The 19,223-nt window shown below is 37.9% G+C and overlaps 1 protein-coding gene across 10 annotated transcripts in view; it reads left to right on the top strand.

Annotated features, from left to right (window-relative positions):
- Positions 1-19,223, top strand: part of ANO5 (anoctamin 5) — a 118,039-nt gene that overhangs the window by 41,397 nt on the left and 57,419 nt on the right. For all 10 annotated transcript variants that reach the window (XR_011388012.1, XR_011388018.1, XM_051824971.2 and 7 more), the window contains 2 exons: positions 2,668-2,736; positions 13,118-13,402. Coding sequence is in view for 8 of the 10 variants with exons in the window: in XM_051824971.2 (XP_051680931.2) it covers positions 2,668-2,736; positions 13,118-13,402 (354 nt within the window). In the remaining 2 variants the exon portion in view is untranslated. The remainder of the gene's footprint in view (positions 1-2,667; positions 2,737-13,117; positions 13,403-19,223) is intronic.

Genomic DNA, 19,223 nt, shown 5'->3' with positions numbered 1-19,223 from the left:
TTTGTCTGTTTGGGACTGGTTTATTTCACTAAGTATGATTTTTTCAGATTCATCAATTTTGGTGCCAATGTCCGGATTTCATTTTTTTTTACCACTCTGTAGTATTCCATTAGTATATATCCCATAATTTCTTTATCCAGTCTTCTGTTGACTGGCATTTAGGTTGATTCCATGTTTTAGCTATCGTGAATTGAGCTGCAATAAACATGGCGGTGCAGATAGCTCTTTCATTTGCCGATTTTATTTCCTTTGGGAAAATTACAAAGGGTGGGATGACTGGGTCCTATGGTAGGACTATATTCAGATTTCTGACATTCCTCCAAATTGTTTTCCATGCTAGCTTTACCAGTTTTCATTCCCACCAACAGTGGATTAGGATACCTTTTTCCCTACATCCTCACCAGCATTTGTTGTTTGTTGATTTCTGTGTGAAAGCCATTCTAACTGGGGTGAGGTGAAAACTCATTGTGGTTTTGATTTGCATTTCCCTGATGGTTAGTGATCCTGAACATTTTTTGCATGTGTCTGTTGGCCATTTGGATTTCCTCTTTGAAAAATGTCTGTTTAATGGGGCCGGCACTGTGGCAGAGCAGGTAAACACCCTGGCCTGAAGTGCTGGCATCCCATATGGGCGTGTGTTCTAGTCCCGGCTGATCCTCTTCCAATGCAGCTCTCTGCTGTGGCCTGGGATAGCAGTAGAAGATGGGCCAAGTCCTTGGGCCCCTGCACCCATGTGGGAGACCCAAAAGAAGCTGCTGGCTCCTGGCTTCAGATCAGTGCCGCTCTGGGCATTGAGGCCATCTGGAGAGTAAACCATTGGATGGAAGATCACTCTCTATCTGCCTCTCTTCTCTCTGTATATCTCTGACTTTTGAATAAATAAATAAATCTTAAAAAAAAAATAAAAATGTCTAAGTCCTTGGCCCTTCTCTTTAGTGGGTTGTTTGTTTTCTTGTTGTGGAGTTTTTGATCTCTTTTTAGATTCTGAATATTAGTCTTTTGGCTATGGAGTTGAGGCCATTTACAATCAATGTGAGTATTGATAAGTAATGACTTTGCCCTGCTATTTTTCCAAAAATATTCCTAATTTTTACTTTGAATTTCCTTTGATCTTTTACTGAGAGATTTTATTCCTTTACCTTCTTTTGTAGTGATGACCATATTTCTGTGTGCAGCACATCAGTAAGCATTTTTTGTAGGGCTAGATGGGTGATGACAAATTCTTTCAATTTCATTTTTTGTTTTAAAAGATTTATTGATTTATTTGAAAATCAGAGTAACACAGAGATAGGAGAGACAGAGAGGTCTACCATCAGCTTGTTCATTTCCAATTGGCCACAGCAGGCGGAACTCTGCTGATCCGAGGCCAGGAGCCAGGAGCTTCTTCCAGGTCTCCCATGTGGGTGCAGGGGCCCAAGCACTTGGGCCATCTTCTGCTGCTTTCCCAGGCATAGTAGAGAGCTGGATCAGAAGTGGAGCAACTGGGTCTCGAACCAATGTCCGGGATGCCGGCACTGCAGGCAGCTGTTACACCACAGTGCTGTCCCCTCAATTTCTATTTGTTATGGAAAGTCTTTATTTCACATTCATTCATAAATGACAGCTTTGCAGGGTATAATATTCTTGGATGACAGTTTTTTTTCTGTTAATCTTGGACTATATCTTACCACTCTCTCCTAGCCTGTAGGGTTTCTGATGAGAAGTCTGCTGTGAGTCTAATTGGAGATCCCCTGAAAGTAATCTGGCATTTCTCTCATGCACATTTTAGAATCTTCTCTTTATGTCATTTGGACTTGGGCAGCTTCTATTTCTTTCCCAGGCCATAGCAGAGTGCTGGATCAGAAGAGGAGCAGCTGGGACAAGAACCAGCACCCATATGGGATGCCATTGCTTCAGGCCAGGGCTTTAACCTGCTGTGTCACAGCGCAGGCCCTGATACAGGCCTATATTGTACAGTGTTCAATACCTACCCTCATTTTGGTGAAAACATTCAAAATCCCCTCTCCTAGCTTTTTAAAAAACATATTATACATACTCAAGACATGCCTATTTGAAGATTAGTGTTTGAAGATACTGTAATTATTTTAAAATTTTAGTGTGTATTTTGTTATACTTTATTCACAGTTAAAGCAAAAATATTGATGATCAGTGAATTGTTTTTAAGTCTACATAATTTGATTATGTGAACTAATGACCTATAGTTTAATTTGATTTTTCTCTGTGTGAAGCCATTCTATCCTTCAAGATTAAAAAGTCATATTGACATTTTGGCTTAAAGTTGAATTAAATATATAATTTATTTGCAGAGTATTGAACTTGGTAATACTGAGTCATCCCAAATAACAGCATGATATATTTGTCTTATTGTAAAGCTTTTATTTAAAAAACAGTATTTTATTCAGTAAAGTTTTTATATGTCTTCCATTAAAGGTTCTGCTGCATATTTCCCAGAGATTATAGGATACATTGGATTTTTATGATTATTGGGAATTATTGTACAGATGGAAAGCAGTACATGACATTAAGTTTGACGTAATACACAGAGGCCTTTTTAAAATAACTGGGGTGGGACACAGAACACTTAGAAGTTTGGCAATCGTGTACCTAGTCTCTCATTGAACTAATAGAATAAAAGGATTCTGCATAATTCTGTTTGTTTTGCTAAAGGAAAGAAGAAAAGAATTTGAGCAAAATCTCCGAAAATCAGGTCTTGAATTGGAAATTGAAGACAAGAGGGTAAGTTTCAATATATATTTATACCTGAATCTTATTTTGTAAAATTTTTATTTATTTAAATATTGTTTGAGATAGATAGAGCATTCTTATCCACAATGAAGCCAGATAATCCAGACCACAATCCAGGCCAGACTCACACCGTGCTCTTCCTCTGGCTATATCAACACAGTCCAAGTCTTCCACATAAGTGGCAAGGACCCAAGAACTTGAGCCATTCTCTGCTGCCTTTTTGCGTGCACATTAGCAGAAAGTCAGAATAGATCCAATACTCCAATGTGGAATGTATACATCCCAAGAGACCTCTTAATTACTATGCCAAATTTCCATTTGGAAGAATCCTATATTTTTTTAATTTTATTTGTGCTACAAGTTTCAACTATTTCATATATATAGATTTAGGAAAAGTGGCACTCACCCCCCCATTCTCCCTCCCACCCAACCCTCCCCTGCCCAAAATTCCCACTCTTAATTTTTACAATGAGCAATTTTCAATATACTTCATGATTGTATAGTTAGCCCTACCCTAAGTAAAAGAGTGCAAAAATAGTATGAATAGAGAGAGAGACAAAAAAAAAAAAAAAAAAAAAAAAAGTTCCTCAACAGAGGAGTCAAGGCTGTAACACCAATGGAATAAACAATCACTAATTCTCTTTTTTTAAAAAAACTTTATTTAATAACTATAAATTTCAAAAGTACAACTTTTGGATTATAGCAGCTTTTTCCCCCATAACCTCCCTTCCACCCACAACCATCCCATCTCCCATACCATTCACATCAACATTCATTTTCAATTATCTTTATACAAAGAAGATCAACTTAGTATATACAAAGTAAAGATTTCAACAGTTTGCAGCCACCCAGATAGACAAAGTATAAAATACTGTTTGAGTGCTAGTTTTACCATTAATTCGCATACTACAACACATTAAGGATAGAGATCCTACATGGGGAGTAAGTGCACAGTGATTCCTGTTGTTGATTTAACAATTGACACTCTTCTTTATGGCATCAGTAATCACGTGACATTCTTGTGATGAGCTACCAAGGCTATGGAAACCTCTTGAGTTCACAAACTCCAATTGTATTTAAAAAAGGCCATAGTCAAAGTGGAATTTCACTCCTCCTTTCAGAGAAAGTTACCTCCTATTTTGATGGCCTCTTCTTTCTTTCTGTTGGGATCTCACTCACAGAGATCTTTCATTTAGGGTGGTGTTGTTTTTTTTTTTTTTTTTTTTTTTTGCCAGAGTGTCTTGCCTTTCCATGCCTGAGAAACTCTGATGGGTTTCTTAGCCAGATCCAAATGCCTTAAGGGCTGATTCTGAGGCCAGAATGCTGTTTAGGACACCTTTCATTCTATGATTCTGCTGTGTAGCCTGCTTCCCATGTTGGATCGTTTTCTCCTTTTTAATTCTATCAATTAGTATTAGCAGACACTGGTCTTGTTTATGTGATCCTTTGACACTTAATCCTATCATTATGATCAATTATGAACTTAAACTGATTACTTTGACTAGTGAGATGGCATTGGTGCATGCCAGCTTCATTGGATTGAGTTGGAATCCCCTAGCATGTTTCTAGCTCTACCATTAGGAGTAAGTCTGAGAGAGCATGTGCCGAACTGTACTGGCCGTCCCTCTCTTAGTCCCACTCTTATATTTAACAGGGGCCACTTTTCAGTTAAATTTAAACACCTAAGAATAATTATGTGTTAATCAAAGAGTTCAACCAATAATATTAATTAGAAAAAAATACTAAAAGGGATAGAGTATTAAGTTGTTCCTCGACAGTTAGGACAAGGGCTGATCAAGTCATTGTTTCTCATAGTGTCCATTTCCCTTCTACAGGTTTCCTTTTAGGTGCTCAGTTAGTGTCACAGATCAGGGAGAACCTATGATATATGTTCCTTTGGGACTGGCTTAATTCACTCAGCATGATGTTTTCCAAATTCCACCATCTTGTTGCAAATGACCGGATTTCATTTTTTTAGTGCTCTTTAGTATTCTATAGAGCACATATCCCATAATTTATTTATCTAGTCTTCTGTTGATGGGCATTTAGGTTGATTCCAGGTCTTAGCTATTATGAATTGAGCTGCAATAAACATTGAGGTGAAGACAGCTCTTTTATTTGCCAATTTAATTTCCTTTGGGTAAATTCCAAGGAGTGCGATGGCTGGATCATGTGGAAGGGCTATATTCAGGTTTCTGAGAAATCTCCAGACTGACTCACATAGTGGCTTTACCAGTTTGCATTCCCACTAACAGTGGGTTAGTGTCCCTTTTCCCCCACATCCTCGCTAGCACCTGTTGTTTGTTGATTTCTATATATAAGCCATTATAACTGGGGTGAGGTGAAACTTGTGGTTTTTATTTGCATTTTCCTGATTGCTAGTGATCCTGAATATTTTTTTATGTGTCTGTTGGACATTTGGATTTCCTCTTTTGAAAAATGTCTAGCGCAGTTCCAGCTGTTGCCTCTTCCAGCCAATTTGGGAGTAAACAATCGGAAGGAAGTCCTCTCTCTCTCTCTGCCTCTCCTCTCTCTGTGTAACTCTGACTCTCAAATAAAAAATAAATAAATTTATATAAAAAAAGAAATGTCTATTTAGGTCCTGGTCCAATCTCTTAAGTGGATTGTTAGGTTTTTTTTGTTGTGGAGTTTCTTGATCTCTTTTTAGATTCTGTTATTAATCCTTTATCAGTTGCATAGTTTCCACATATTTTTTCCCACTCTGTCCATTGCCTTTTCACATTGCTGACTATTTCTTTTGCAGTACAGAAACTTCTCAATTTGATGTAATCCCAGTTGTTAATTCTGGCTTTGACAGCCTGTGCCTCTGGGGTCTTTTCCAAGAAGTCTTTTCCTGTGCCTTTATCTAGTAGGGTTTCTCAATGTTCTCTAATAATTTGATGGTATCGGATCATAGAATTAGCTCTTTAATCCATGTTGAGTGTATTTTTGTGTAAGGTGTAAGGTAGGGGTCTTGCTTCAGCGTACTTTGGATCCCCTAAAGGATCATATCATCTGTAAAGAAGGAAAAAAAAAAAGAAGGATAGTTTGAATTCTTCCTTTCCAACTTGTATCCCTTTAATTTCTTTTTCTTGCCTAATGGCTCTGGCTAAAACTGCCAGAACTATATTGAATAGCAGTGGTGAGAGTGGGCATCCCTGTCTGGTACCAGATCTCAGTGGAAAGCTTCCAATTTTTCCCCATTCAATAGTATGCTGGCCGTGGTTTTTTCATAAATTGCATTGATTGCATTGAGGATTGTTCCTTCTATACCCAGTTTGCTTAGAGTTTTCATCATGAAAGGGTGTTGAATTTTATCGGATGCTTTCTCTGCATCTATTGAAATAATCATATTATTTTTCTTCTGCAGTCTGTTAATGTGGTGTATCACATTGATTGATTTACAAACATTGAACCATCCCTGCATACCAGGGATAAATCCCACTTGGTCGGGTGGATGATCTTTCTGATGTGTTGTTGCATTGTATTGGCCAGAATTTTATTGAGGATTTTGCGTCTATATTCATCAGGGAAATTGGTCTGTAATTATCCTTCTCTGCTGCATACTTTTCAAGTTTAGGTTAAGGTGATGCTCATAAAAAGCATTTTGGAGGATTCCCTCTCTTTCAGTTGTTCTGAATAGTTAGAGAAGAACTGGAATTAGCTCTCCTTTAAATGTCTGGCAGAATTCAGCATTGAAGCCTCTGGTCCTGGGCTTTTCTTTGTTGAGAGGAACCTTTAATATTATTTTTTTTTTGGCAGGCAGAGGTAGACAGTGAGAGAGAGAGAGACAGAAAGAAAGGTTTTCTTTCCATTGGTTTACCCCCCAAATGGCCGCTACGGCTGGTGCACTGTGGCTGACTCACTGCATGATCGAAGACAGGAGCCTGGTGCTTCCTCTTCATCTCCCATATGGGTACATGGCCCATGCACTTGGGCTGTGCTCCACTGCCTTCCAGGGCCAGAAGAGAGCTGGACTGGAAGAGAAGCAACTGGGACAGAATCCGGCGCTCCAACCTGGACTAGAACCCGGGGTGCAGGCGCTGCAGGCAGAGGACTAGCCAAATGAGCCGCGGCGCTGGCCAGGATGGCCTTTATTACTGCTTCAATGTCTGTCTCAATTATGGGTCTGTTTAGGTTCTTTGTCTTCATAGTTCAATTTAGGTATGTTGTATTTGTCCAGTAATCTAACATATCTGATAGATTTCCCTGTTTGCTGGCATACAACTCTTTGTAGTAATTTCTGATGACTCTTTTTATTTCTGTGGTGTTTGTTGTTACAGTCCCTTTTTCATGTCCATGTCCGATTTTATTTATTTGGTACTTCTCTCTCCTTTTTTTAATTAGTTGTGTCCATGGAGTGTCAACTCTGTTTATTTTTTCAAAAAACTCACTCTTCATTTGGCTGATCTTTTGTAATGTTTTTTTTTTTCATATTCAATTGTGTTGATTTCTTCTGTAATTGTAATTATTTCTCTTCTCCCACTAGTTTTGTGTCTGGTTTGCTGCAGCTTTTCTAGATCCTTGAGATGCATTGATAGCTCATTTATTTGGTGCCTTTCCAGTTTCTTGATGTAGGCACCTATTGCTATAAACTTTCCTCTTAACACTGCTTTTGCTGTATCCCGTAAGTTTTGATATGTTGTGTTGTTATCTTCATTTGCTTCCAGAAAGTTTTTGATTTCTCTTTTGATTTCTTCTGTGACCTGTTGTTCATTCAGGATCATATTGTTCGGTCTCTATGTGTTTGCATATGCTCTAAGGATTCCTGAGTTGCTAAGTTCCAGCTTCATTCCATTGTCATCTGAGAAAACTGCATGGTATGATTTCGATTCTTTGGAATTAGCTGAGACTTGCTTTATGGCCTAGTCAATCCTAGAGAAGGTTCCATGTACTGCTGAGAAGAATGTGTATTCTTCAAGTGTAGATATCTGTTAGATTCATTTGGGCTATAGTGTCAATTAAATCTGCTGTTTCCTTGCTGATTTTCTGTCTAGTTGATCTTTCCTTAGCTGAAAATGGAGTATTGAAGTCCCCCAATGATATTGTATTGGAGTCTAAGTCTCCCTTTAAGGTCCTTAGCATATCTTTTAAATAACCCGGTGCCCTATTATTATGTCCATACAGGCTTATAATAGTTACATATTTCTGTTGAATTGATCCTTTAATCCTTATATAGTGCCCTTCTTTGTCTCTCTTAACAGTTTTAGTGTTACAGTTTATTTTTTTCTGATATTAAGAAGGCTATGCCAGCTCTTCTTTGGTTTCTGTCGGCATGGAATATCTTTTTCCACCCTTTGACTTTCAGTCTGCATGCACTTTTCTAGGAAAGATGTATTTCTTGTAGGCAAAAAATAGATGGGTTTTGTTCCTTAATCCACTCATCCAGTCTGTGTCTTTTAACTGGAGAGTTGAGGCCATTTATATCCAATGTGACTATTGATAAGTAGTGACTTTTCCCTGCCATTTTTCCAAATGTATTTCTTTTTTTTTTTTTTTGCTTTCAAACTTTTATTTAATGAATATAAATTTCCAAAGTGCAGCTTATGGATTACAATGGCTTCCTCCCCATAACTTCCCTCCAACCCGTAACCCTCCCCTTTCCCACTCCCTCTCCCCTTCCATTCACATCAAGATTCATTTGCAATTCTCTTTATATACAGAAGATCAGTTTAGCATACATTAAGTAAAGATTTCAGCAGTTTGCTCCCACACAGAAACATAAAGTGAAAAATACTGTTTGAGTACTAGTTATAGCATTAAATCTCAATGTACAGCACATTAAGGACAAAGATCCTACATGAGGAGTAAGTGCACAGTGACTCCTGTTGTTGACTTAACAAATTGACACTCTTGTTTATGGTGTCAGTAATCACCCTAGGATCTTTTCATGAGCTGCCAAGGCTATGGAAGCCCCCTGAGTTCACTGACTCTGATCATATTTAGACAAGGCCATGGTCAAAGTGGAAGATCTATCCTCCCTTCAGAGAAAGGTACCTCCTTCTTTGATGACCCATTCTTTCCACTGGGATCTCACTCGCAAAGATCTTTCATTTAGGTTTTTTTTTTCCCCAGAGTGTCTTGGCTTTCCATGCCTGAAATACTCTCATGGTTTTTTCAGCCAGATCCTCATGCCTTAAGGGCTGATTCTGAGGCCAGAGTGCTGTTTAGGACATCTGCCATTCTATGGGTCTGCTGTGTATCTCACTTCCCATGTTGGATCGTTCTCTCCCTTTTTTATTCTATCAGCTAATATTTGCAGACACTATTTTTGTTTATGTGATCCCTTTGACTCTTAGTCCTATCATTATGATCAATTATGAACAGAAATTGATCACTGGGACTAGTGAGATGGCATTGGTACATGCCACCTCGATGGGATTGAATTGGAATCCCCTGGTATGTTTCTAACTCTACCGTTTGAGGTGAGTCAGCTTGAGCATGTCCCGAATTGCACATCTCTTCCCTCTCTTATTCCCACTCTTACATTTAACAGAGATCACTTTTCAGTTAAGTTTCAGCACTTAAGAAGAATTGTGTATTGATTACAGTATTCAACCAAAAGTATTAAGTAGAACAAACAAAAAAAATACTAAGAGGGATAACATATTAAGTTGCTCATCAACAGGGTGAGGGCTGATTGAGTCACCGTTTCTCCTAGTGTTCATTTCACTTTAACAGGTTTCCTTTTTGGTGCTCAGTTAGTTGTCACCTATCAAGGAGAATAAGTGGTATTTGTCCCTTTGGGACTGGCTTATTTCACTCAGCATAATGTTTTCCAAATTCCTAACAGGGATCACTTTTCAGTTAAAATTTAAACACCTAAGAATAATTGTGTGTTAATTACAGAGTTCAACCAATGGTACTAGAACAAAAAAAAATACTAAAATGGATAAAGTATTACATTGTATATCAACCATCAGGACAAGAGCTGATGAAGTCACTGTTTCTCTTAGTGTCCACTTCATTTCAACAAGTTTCCCCCTTGGTGCTCAGTTAGTAGTCGCCGATCAGGGAGAACATAGAATATTTGTCGCTTTGGGACTGGCTCAATTCACTCAGCATGATGTTTTCCAAATGTATTTCTAATATATGCTTTGAACTTGTGATCTTTTACTTAGAGATTTTCTTCCTTTACCTTCTTTCATATGATGACCATGTCTGTGTGTAACACATCTTTAAGCATCTTTTGCAGGGCTGGATGAGTAGTGACAAATTCTTTCAATTTCTGTTTGCTATGAAAGGTTTTATTTCACCTTCATTCACAAATGAGAGCTTTGCAGGATATAATATTCTGGCAGTTTTTTTCTCTTAGTACTTGGGCTATGTCTCACCATTCCCTCCTGTCCCATAGGGTTTGATGAGAAGTCTGCTGTGGGTCTCATTGGAGATCCTCTGAGAGTAATTTCTCTCTTGTACATTTTAGAATCTTTTCTTTATGTTTCATTTTGCTGAGTTCGATTACAATGTGTCATGGCGAGGATCTCTTCTGGTTATGTTTAATGGGAGTTCTGTGTGCTCCCTGTACTTGGATGTCTTTTTGTTTCTCCAAAGACGGGAATTTTTCTGCTTGTATCTCTCTAAAAAGGTCTTCTACTCCTTTCTCTCTCTCCATGCCTTCAGGAATGTCTAGAACCTGAATGTTGGGTTTTTTAATAGTATCCTGTAGATTCCCAACCATATTTTTTAGATTTCTAATTTCCTCTTCTTTTCTTTGGTTTGACTGTATGCTTTCCTGTGTTCTGTCTTCTAAGTCCGATATTCTCTCTTCTGCCTCACTGAATCTGTTTTTAAGGTTCTCAACTGTGTTTTTTATTTGTTCTATTGAATTCCTCATTCCATTTTGATTCCTCCTTAAGATTTCATTTTCATAAGAGAGATTTTCTTTCATGTCCTGCATGGATTTCAGTATTTCATGCATTTTTTTTAATGATTCTTTTTATTTATTTATTTATTTGACAGATAGAGTGAGACAGTGAGAGAGAGATACAGAGAGTAAGGTCTTCCTTCAATTGGTTCACCCCTCAAATGTCCACCGTGAACAGAGCTACGCAGATCTGAAGTCAGGAGCCAGGTACTTCTTCCTGGTCTCCGACACAGGTGCAGGCACCCAAGCACTTGGGCCATCCTCTTCTGCTTTCCAGGGCCACAGCAGAGAGTTGGAGTGGAAGAGGAGCAACAGAGACTAGAATCCAGCACCCTTATGTGATGCTGGCACCACAGGCAGAGGATTAACCAAGTGAGCCACGGTGCAGGCCCTCATGCGTTTGTTTTTGATTACTTCTATATATTCTTATCATAAATTTTTTGAGTTCTATTTCCTCCATTTCTTCTATCTCATAATCTTGTATTGAATTGTCATGTTCTTTTGGGAGCGTCATGTTGTCTTCCTTGTTCTTGTCCCCTCAGTTGTTGCATTTGTTGTTTGCTATTTGTGGAGATACTCGTTATTTTCTTTTTTTTCCACTGTGGCTACTTTTTTCATTTTATTATGACTCTTAAGATAAAAAGGGGACTGTCTGCTTTCAGTGACTCTCTAGAGACTTGTGGTGGGTTTGGCCAGAGAGCTGTGTTCAGTTCTTCAGGGTTAAGGGTGTGCTTAAGATGACACACCCAGGTTGGTGTGGTAAATCTTTCTCTCTCTCTCTCTCTCTCTCTCTCTTTAATCAGAAGGGAAGTAATTCCACTCAGTTGAGCTCTTCTTCTCGATGGCAATCAGTGCCTGAGCACTAGCCCCAGTGGGAATAATATTCGTCTGCTCTGTACCAAGGATCACACAAAGGATCTCTGCAGTCCTCAGTGTAAGCTCAGATCCTCCTGCAGTGTCTCTCACTGAGTAGCCAAGGCCGCTCGAGTTTGTGGCGTCTCCCACTGAGAGTACTCACATCTCAGCCACACTGTGAGTTCTCTCACACACCCTCATTTTTTGTTTTCCTTTTTTCACAGTCTCAGTTCATGAGCTCCACTCATTCACTAGGTCTTAGTCTCCAGATTTCTGAGGTATCTCCATGCTGTCTTTCACAGTGGTTACAACCAGTTTACATTCCCACCAATGGTGGACCAAGATATCTTTTTCCCCACATCCTCACCAGCTTTTGTCATTTGTTAATTTCTGTTTCATGACCATTCTAACTGGAGTGAGGCTAAACCTTATTGTGGTTTTGATTTGCATTTCCTCGATGGCTAGTGATCCTGAGCATTTTCTCAAGTGTCTATTTGCCATGTGAATTTCCTCTGTTGAAAAATGCCTATCGAAGTCTTTGGCCCATTTCTTAAATGGATTCTTTGTTTTATTTTGTTTTAAATTTCTTGAGCTCCTTATAGATTCTGGATATTAACCCTTTATTAGTTGTGTAGTTTGCAAATATCTCCTCCCATTCTGTTGGTTGCCTCTTCACCTTGCCGAGTGTTCCTTTTGCATTGTATAAGCTTCTTGATGGAATCCCATTTGTCAATTTTGGCTTTCATTGGCTGTGCTGTGAGGTCTTTTCAAAGAAGTCTTGCATATCCCAATGTCTTGCAGAGTTTCTCTAATGTTCATTAATGAATTGATTGTATTGAGTTGTAGATTTAGTTCTTTGATCAATTTTAAGTAGTATCCTGTCACAGCCATTTGGTATACATACACACAAAGGCTTCCATGGCTTCTGCTGGAGCCCAAAATGTTACCTCCCTTTTCCAGCTGGGTGCTGGCCACTTTTGTAGAGAGGATGGGGTAAGATAAATGTGCCCCTTTTACTTCTGCTGGGTCTGCAAGTACCTTAGGTCTCCAGGCCAGAATCATACCATGCTCGTCTTCTGGCTTTATCAGTACAGGTTATCGCAGTTTGGTCTCACCTCCATCTCCAAGCTGCTACCCCACTCTGACTCTTGGCTGCTTAGTGTGTTGTGTCCGTTTTCATGCTGTGTGCCTGCAGCTTCCACATAGGCTCATGGCATTCCTCTTCCCTCTGTAGAAACTCCATTTTTGAGTTCTCTGATTCTCCCATTACAGCGCACTTCCTACGCTATTTTTTGTTTGTTTGTTTGTTTTGCTGTTGATCCCTATACTAGCAGAGCACATTGTTCCCTTCTGCCATCTTGGAGTCTCATAAATTTCTCTTTCTCTCTCTGTCTCTTTCTGTTTCTCCTTCATACATACACACACACATGCACACATATACATATATATTATATGTACCTATGCCCTTGTTTATGTAAGCATAAGTTTTGAGAATTTGGTTTCCTAAAAGTTTTGCTGAAAAAATTTCAATTAACTGAAAATACTTGTACATGTTTGAGATTTTGTAAAATTTTATTTCTTTTCCTTAATCATCTCAATAACAAATATTTCAGGAAGCTTTGTGTTCTTTTTCCTCTTTTTACAATGCAGGACTCTGAAGATGGAAGGACTTACTTTGTCAAGATCCATGCTCCTTGGGAGGTATTAGTTACTTATGCTGAAGTATTGGGAATCAAAATGCCTATTAAGGAGAGTGATGTTCCCCGAAATGAGGACACTCCATTGACCTATATGCTTTCGGCTGTGAAACTTCCAGCGAGTGTGAAGTATCCTCATCCTGAATATTTCACTGCCCAGTTCAGCAGACATCGTCAAGAGCTCTTCCTCATTGATGATCCATCAACTTTCTTTCCATCCTCGGCAAGAAACAGAATTGTAGGTAGAGAAACTTTGGGCACATTCCTTCAAATATTGTGTGTGTGCCTTTGTGTTCTTGTGTACATGTGTGTGTATAATACAATGTCTGCAAGGTGTTCCTTTGTAGAATATGAGCACTTCATGGTGTTGGGTGAGTTTGAAAGTTTGTTTGGACCCTAAAACCCATTATCATCCCTACCTCTCAAACTGTTTTTTTTTTTAAATGAGTGGTTGACAGTGTAGATATAGTAAAGATACAGGGTTCATGCAATACTCAGAAAAGCACCTAATTTTGAGAAGCAGAAGACATTTATTTGTACATTTTTAATGAAATAGTTCTATAATCATAGAGGTTACTTATAAAATTCAGTATACAGTAAGGACAGTTTCAGTCATTCCAAATAAAATGGGAATAACTAAATTTTTATATGTGGATAGAATTTGTGAAACCTGAGAAATCTTTTCCCCTCTTTTAAAACCATTTTCAGTCTTTGAATCATTATTTCCTCTACATTTGTAGTCCTAGAATGTTTAACTTTCCCATTAGAAACTTGCCTTCTAAAGAATCATGGTTTCTGTGTGGCCATTTCTTTGTGTTTTGTGTTTAGACAGGAATAATATCTATTTCATTGATTACCCTGAAAATTAAATAAGTCAAAAAATTGAAGGAGTTAAATTGTGCCAGGAATATAATATAATAAGTGTTCAGTAAGTGTGAGATACTATCATTCTAATTGCTCTGACTTTAGATGAAAACTTTAGATTCTGTATTGCTTTTACACTTTCTATCTACTGCTTATTAATATAGCCACTATGGGTCAGCGGTCATAGACCCCTCTCTCTTCCTGAGCAAGTTAAGAGGCAAAATTATATTTTTTCCCACATCTAAAATAAATATTTTAAAAATTCACTGGCAGGAGTACTAAAAATATAATTCCTAGAACATAGGATTTTATTATAATATAAATGCACAAATGAAAAATACTGTCCCATTGCTTCCTAGGATTAAAAAGCAAAGAAAAAAAAAACCTACAAGGCAATCTTTAGGAAATAAAGAGCATATGACAGGGAACCAGAGAAGTTGTTTTGAGTCATAATCCTGCTACTTTCTAAATAAGATAATTTCTCTTGAATTAAACAAAATAATGTGGTTATTACTATGAAATCCAAATGAAAGCATGTATGTGAAGTACTCTGCAAATTTTAAGGTATTTTGGAGATACTTGGTACATTAAAAAGTTGCTAATACAAAGCAAGAAATTAGGAATTTGCTCAGTATTAGAAATGTCAGTATTTGTTTACTTTTACTTACTCTTTGTAAATAGTCAAATACCTTAGGGTAATTAGCAGCAAAGCACAATAATTTCTCCTCCTTCATGGTGGAGTGATAAAAATCTTGCTCTGTTGAGGAAGTTATTTTACAGATTTGCATATTAAAAGCCCCTTCTTTCCTACCCTCCTCCCAAACACTGTAGTATATGTATGTACAAATCAAATAGTATTACAAGAACATCTCACATCAGGATAGAATTTCATACTTTCAGAGCATCTTCAGAGCCATCATGACACTGGAAGCTCACAGTATATACTATATATTTTACCTATACATATGTGAGCATGTATGTCTGTATATCAAACATATAGATGCATATATGAAAGATATTTTTGTGTCACATCTTTTGTTGTGGACAAAGTCCAGACTTTCAAATATGAACCAAGCTATAGATTTATCCAGCTGTAAAGAGGGGAAAAGCTCATGCTTTCAGTAGGAGACTAAAATTTAACATATGGCCAAGAAATTTGTATATAAAAGAGGAACAGTAAAACACATCTGATCACTTGAATAACAAGACTCTGGGCAGAGAACTGGTTCTTAGTTCACACTGAAGCTGAAGTTTCAGTCCACCTATAATGAAATATTTTCCATTGCACTAATAATGCCTTGCATGTATTCATGTCATTATCTTTTCAGTCTAAATAGTATTTCACAGTTTGACATTTTATGAGTGCACTCCTTCCAATATAGATGCTTTTTGATAGTTTTTTAAATTATTTTCAATTTGGGGCTTTTAACATATTCTAATTCATACATCCAAATATCTACAAATCATCTTATATGTTCTTATGACAAGCACTGTATTTGCACTGCCTAAAGCCAAACTTTTTAGCTCTTCTCTCTTGACTGTCACCATCAAAAAATAGACAAAAACCATCTCTCTCTTTTTCCCTCTCTCCCACCCTCTTTCAATCTGTGTCCATGCCTGTGTCTGTATCTGTGTCTGTGTCTCTGTCTTTATCTCTGTCTCTGTCTATGTCTCTCTTCATTCAGCACTTCCATTCAAGCATCAGAAAGAAACCCAAGATTTCTTTACACTACCGATTTGTCTCAGCCATGTTCAATCCATCAGTAGCTTCTATCAATGTAAATATCTAAATCCTAAATATCTCTTGAATCCATATTCTTTCAGTTCCATCCCCACTATTAGCAAATTTTCCAAAAACTTATAGCCATCATTAAAGAGATCTACCACAATGTTTTTTAATTAGTCTCCATACCTATTTTTTGCTACCTCTAATATATGTGAATGACATATGCAAAACCTTCAAACCTCTTCTCTTTTCTCTTCTCTTCTTTTCTTTTCTTTTCTTTTCTTTTTCCTTTCCTTTTTTCTTTTCTTTTTCCTTCCTTTTTCTCTTTCCCTCCCCTCCTTCCTCCCTCCCTTCCTTCTTTCCTTCCATCTCTCTTTCTCTCTCTCCTTCTTTATTTCTTTTGTAAGATTTATCTATTTGAAAGTTATATTTTCAAAGACAGTGAAGAGAGAAAAGAAGAAAGATCTTCTGTCCACTGGTTTACTCCCCAGATGCCACAATACCTGGGATTGGGCCATGTTAAAGTCAGGAGAAAAGGAACTCCATCCATGTTTCCTACATGGGTGCAGGGACCCAAGAAGTTGGACCGTATTCCACTGCTTTCCCAGACACATTAGCAAGGAGCTGAACTGGAAGTGGAGTAAGCCAGGAGTCAAACCCATGCTCTTAGGAGAAGCTGACATTGTTAACCAGTGGCCTAACTTGCTGTGCTGCAACACTGGACCCAGCATCAATACTTCTTTTACAGTATAGATCAGTATTTTTAATGTGGCTGAGAACTACATGATTTCCTTCAGAGGAATTACAATATACATAGGTATATAATTTGTATGCATATGCTGATTTTATTTCCTTATGGTAAATTCCCAGGAATGGGATGGCTGTGTCATGGTAGGTCTATATTCAGGTTTTTTTAAAGATTATTTATTTGAGAGGTAGAGTTATAGACAGTGAGAGGGAGAGACAGAGAGAAAGGTCTTCCATCTGCTGGTTCACTCCGCAGATGGCCGCAACTCCTGGACCTAGGCCCATCAGGAGCCAGGATCTTCCACATCTCCCATGTGGGTGCAGGGACCCAAGCCCTTGTTCCATCTTCTGCTACTTTCCGAGGCCATAGCAGAGAGCTGGATGGGAAGAGGAGCAGCTGGGACTAGAACCAATGCCCACGTGGGATGCTGATGCTGGCACTGCAGACAGAGGATTAACCTACCTTGCCACAGTGCCAGCCCAAATATATTCAGATTTCTGAGGTATCTCCATACTGTCTTCCACAGTGGATGTACCAGCTTACATTCCCACTGACAGTGGATTAGGATATCTTTTCCCCCACATCCTCACCATTGTTTATTGTTTGTTGATTTCTGTATGAAATCCATTCTAACTGGGGTGAGGTGAAACCTCATTGTGCTTTTGATTGTGTTTCCCTGATGGTTAGTGATCCTGAGAATTTTTTCAAGTGCTAGTTGGCCATTTGAATTGCCTCTTCTGAAAAATGCCTGATAAAATCGTTTGCCCATTTTTAAATTGGATTGTTTGTTTTGTTGCTCTTGAGTTTCTTGGGTTCTTTAAAGATTCTGTGTATTAATCGTATATCAGTTGCCTAGTTTGCAAATATTTTCTTCCATTCTGTTGGTTGCCTCTTTGCTTTGCTGAGTGTGTGTTTTACAGTCCAGAAAATTTTCAATTTGATATAATCCCATTTGTCAATTTTGGCGTTGATGCCTGTGCTTCTGGGGCCTTTTCCAAGAAGTCTTTGCCTATGCTAGTGTCTTGCACAGTTTACCCAATGTTCTCTAATAATTTGATGGTATTGGGTCATAAATTTAGGCCTTTGAGCCATTTTGAGTGGATTTTTGTATAAGGTGTAACGTAGGGGTCTTGTTTCATACTTCTGGATTTGGAGATCCACTTTTCCCAGCACCATTTGTTAGAGAGACTGTCCTTGTTCCAGGGATTGATTTTAGCTCTTTTGCCAAAGGTAAGTTGGTAGTAGATGTATGGATTGATTTCTGGAGTTTCTATTCTGTTCCACTGGTCTACATGTCTATTTTTTGGCCAGTAACAGACTATTTTGATTATAACTGCCCTGTAGTATGTCTTGAAATCTGGTATTCTGATGCCTCAGCTTTGTTTTTGTTGTATAAGATTGCTTTAGTTATTCAAGGTCTCCTCTGTTTCCATATGAATTTCAGTATTGTTTTTTATAGATCTGAAAAGAATGTCCTTGGTATTATGATCAAGATCACATTGAATCTGTAAATTGCTTTCAGTAGTATGGAATTCTTTTGAAAAAAAAATTTTTTCATTTTATTTGAAATGCAGAGTTACAGAGAGACAGAGGCAGAGGAGGGATGGAGAGGGGGGTCCTCCGTCCACCAGTTCTCTCCTCAGACAACCCCAGTAGTATGTATATTTTAATGATATTGATTCTTCCAGCCCATGAACATGGAAGATTTTTCCATTTTTTGGTGTCTTCTATTTCTTTCTTTAATGCATTATAATTTTCATCATAGAGAGCTTTGATGCCCTTGGTTAAATTTATTCTAAGGTTTTTAATTTTTTTGTAGCTATTGTGACTGGGATTATTTTAGAAGTTCTTTCTCAGCTATGGCATTGTCTGTATAGAAAAACTATTGATTTTTGTGTGTTAATTTTATATCCTGCCACTTTACCAAATTCTTATGAGTTCCAATAGCCTCTTAGTTGTTTCTTTTGGGTCCCATATATATGGAGTGATGTCATCTGTAAATAGTGATCATTTGACTTCCTCCTTCCCAATTTATTTCCCTTTGCTTTCTTTTTATTGTCTAATGGCTCTGGCTAAAACTTCCAGGACTATATCGAATAGCAGTGGTGAGAGTGGGCATCCTTATCTGGTTCCAGATCTTAGTTGATATGCTTCCAACGTTTTCCCACTCAGTTAGATGCTGGCCATAGGTTTGCCATAAATTGCCATGATTGTGTTGAGGAATGATCATTCTATCCCCAATTTGCTTATGGTTTTCATCATGAAAGGATGTTGTATTTTATCAGATGTTTCTCTGCATCTGTTGAGATAATCATATGGTTTTTGTTCTTCAGTTTGTTAAGGTGATGTATCACATTGATTGATTTGTGAATATTGAATCATCCCTGCATACCAGAGATAAATATCACTTGATCCAGTGAGTGATATTTTTGATGTGCTATTGGATTCGATTGGCTAATATTTTGTTGAGGATTTTTGCATCTATGTTCATTAGGGAAATTTGTCTATAGTTTTCTTTTTCTGTTGTATCTTTTTCAGGTTTAGAAATTAAGGTGATGCTGGCTTCATAGAAGGAGTTTGGGAGGTTCCCCCCTTCAGTTGTTTTGAATGACTTGAGAAGAATTGAAATTAGTTCTTTTTTTAAATATCTGGTAGAATTCAGCAGTGAATCCATCCAGTTCTTAACTTCTCTTTGTTGGGAGTGTCTTTATCACTGATTCA

The sequence above is a fragment of the Oryctolagus cuniculus genome, chromosome 1, assembly GCF_964237555.1.
Source record: "Oryctolagus cuniculus chromosome 1, mOryCun1.1, whole genome shotgun sequence".
Taxonomy (NCBI): Eukaryota; Metazoa; Chordata; class Mammalia; order Lagomorpha; family Leporidae; genus Oryctolagus; species Oryctolagus cuniculus.
This window is presented reverse-complemented; position numbering and strand designations above follow the sequence as displayed.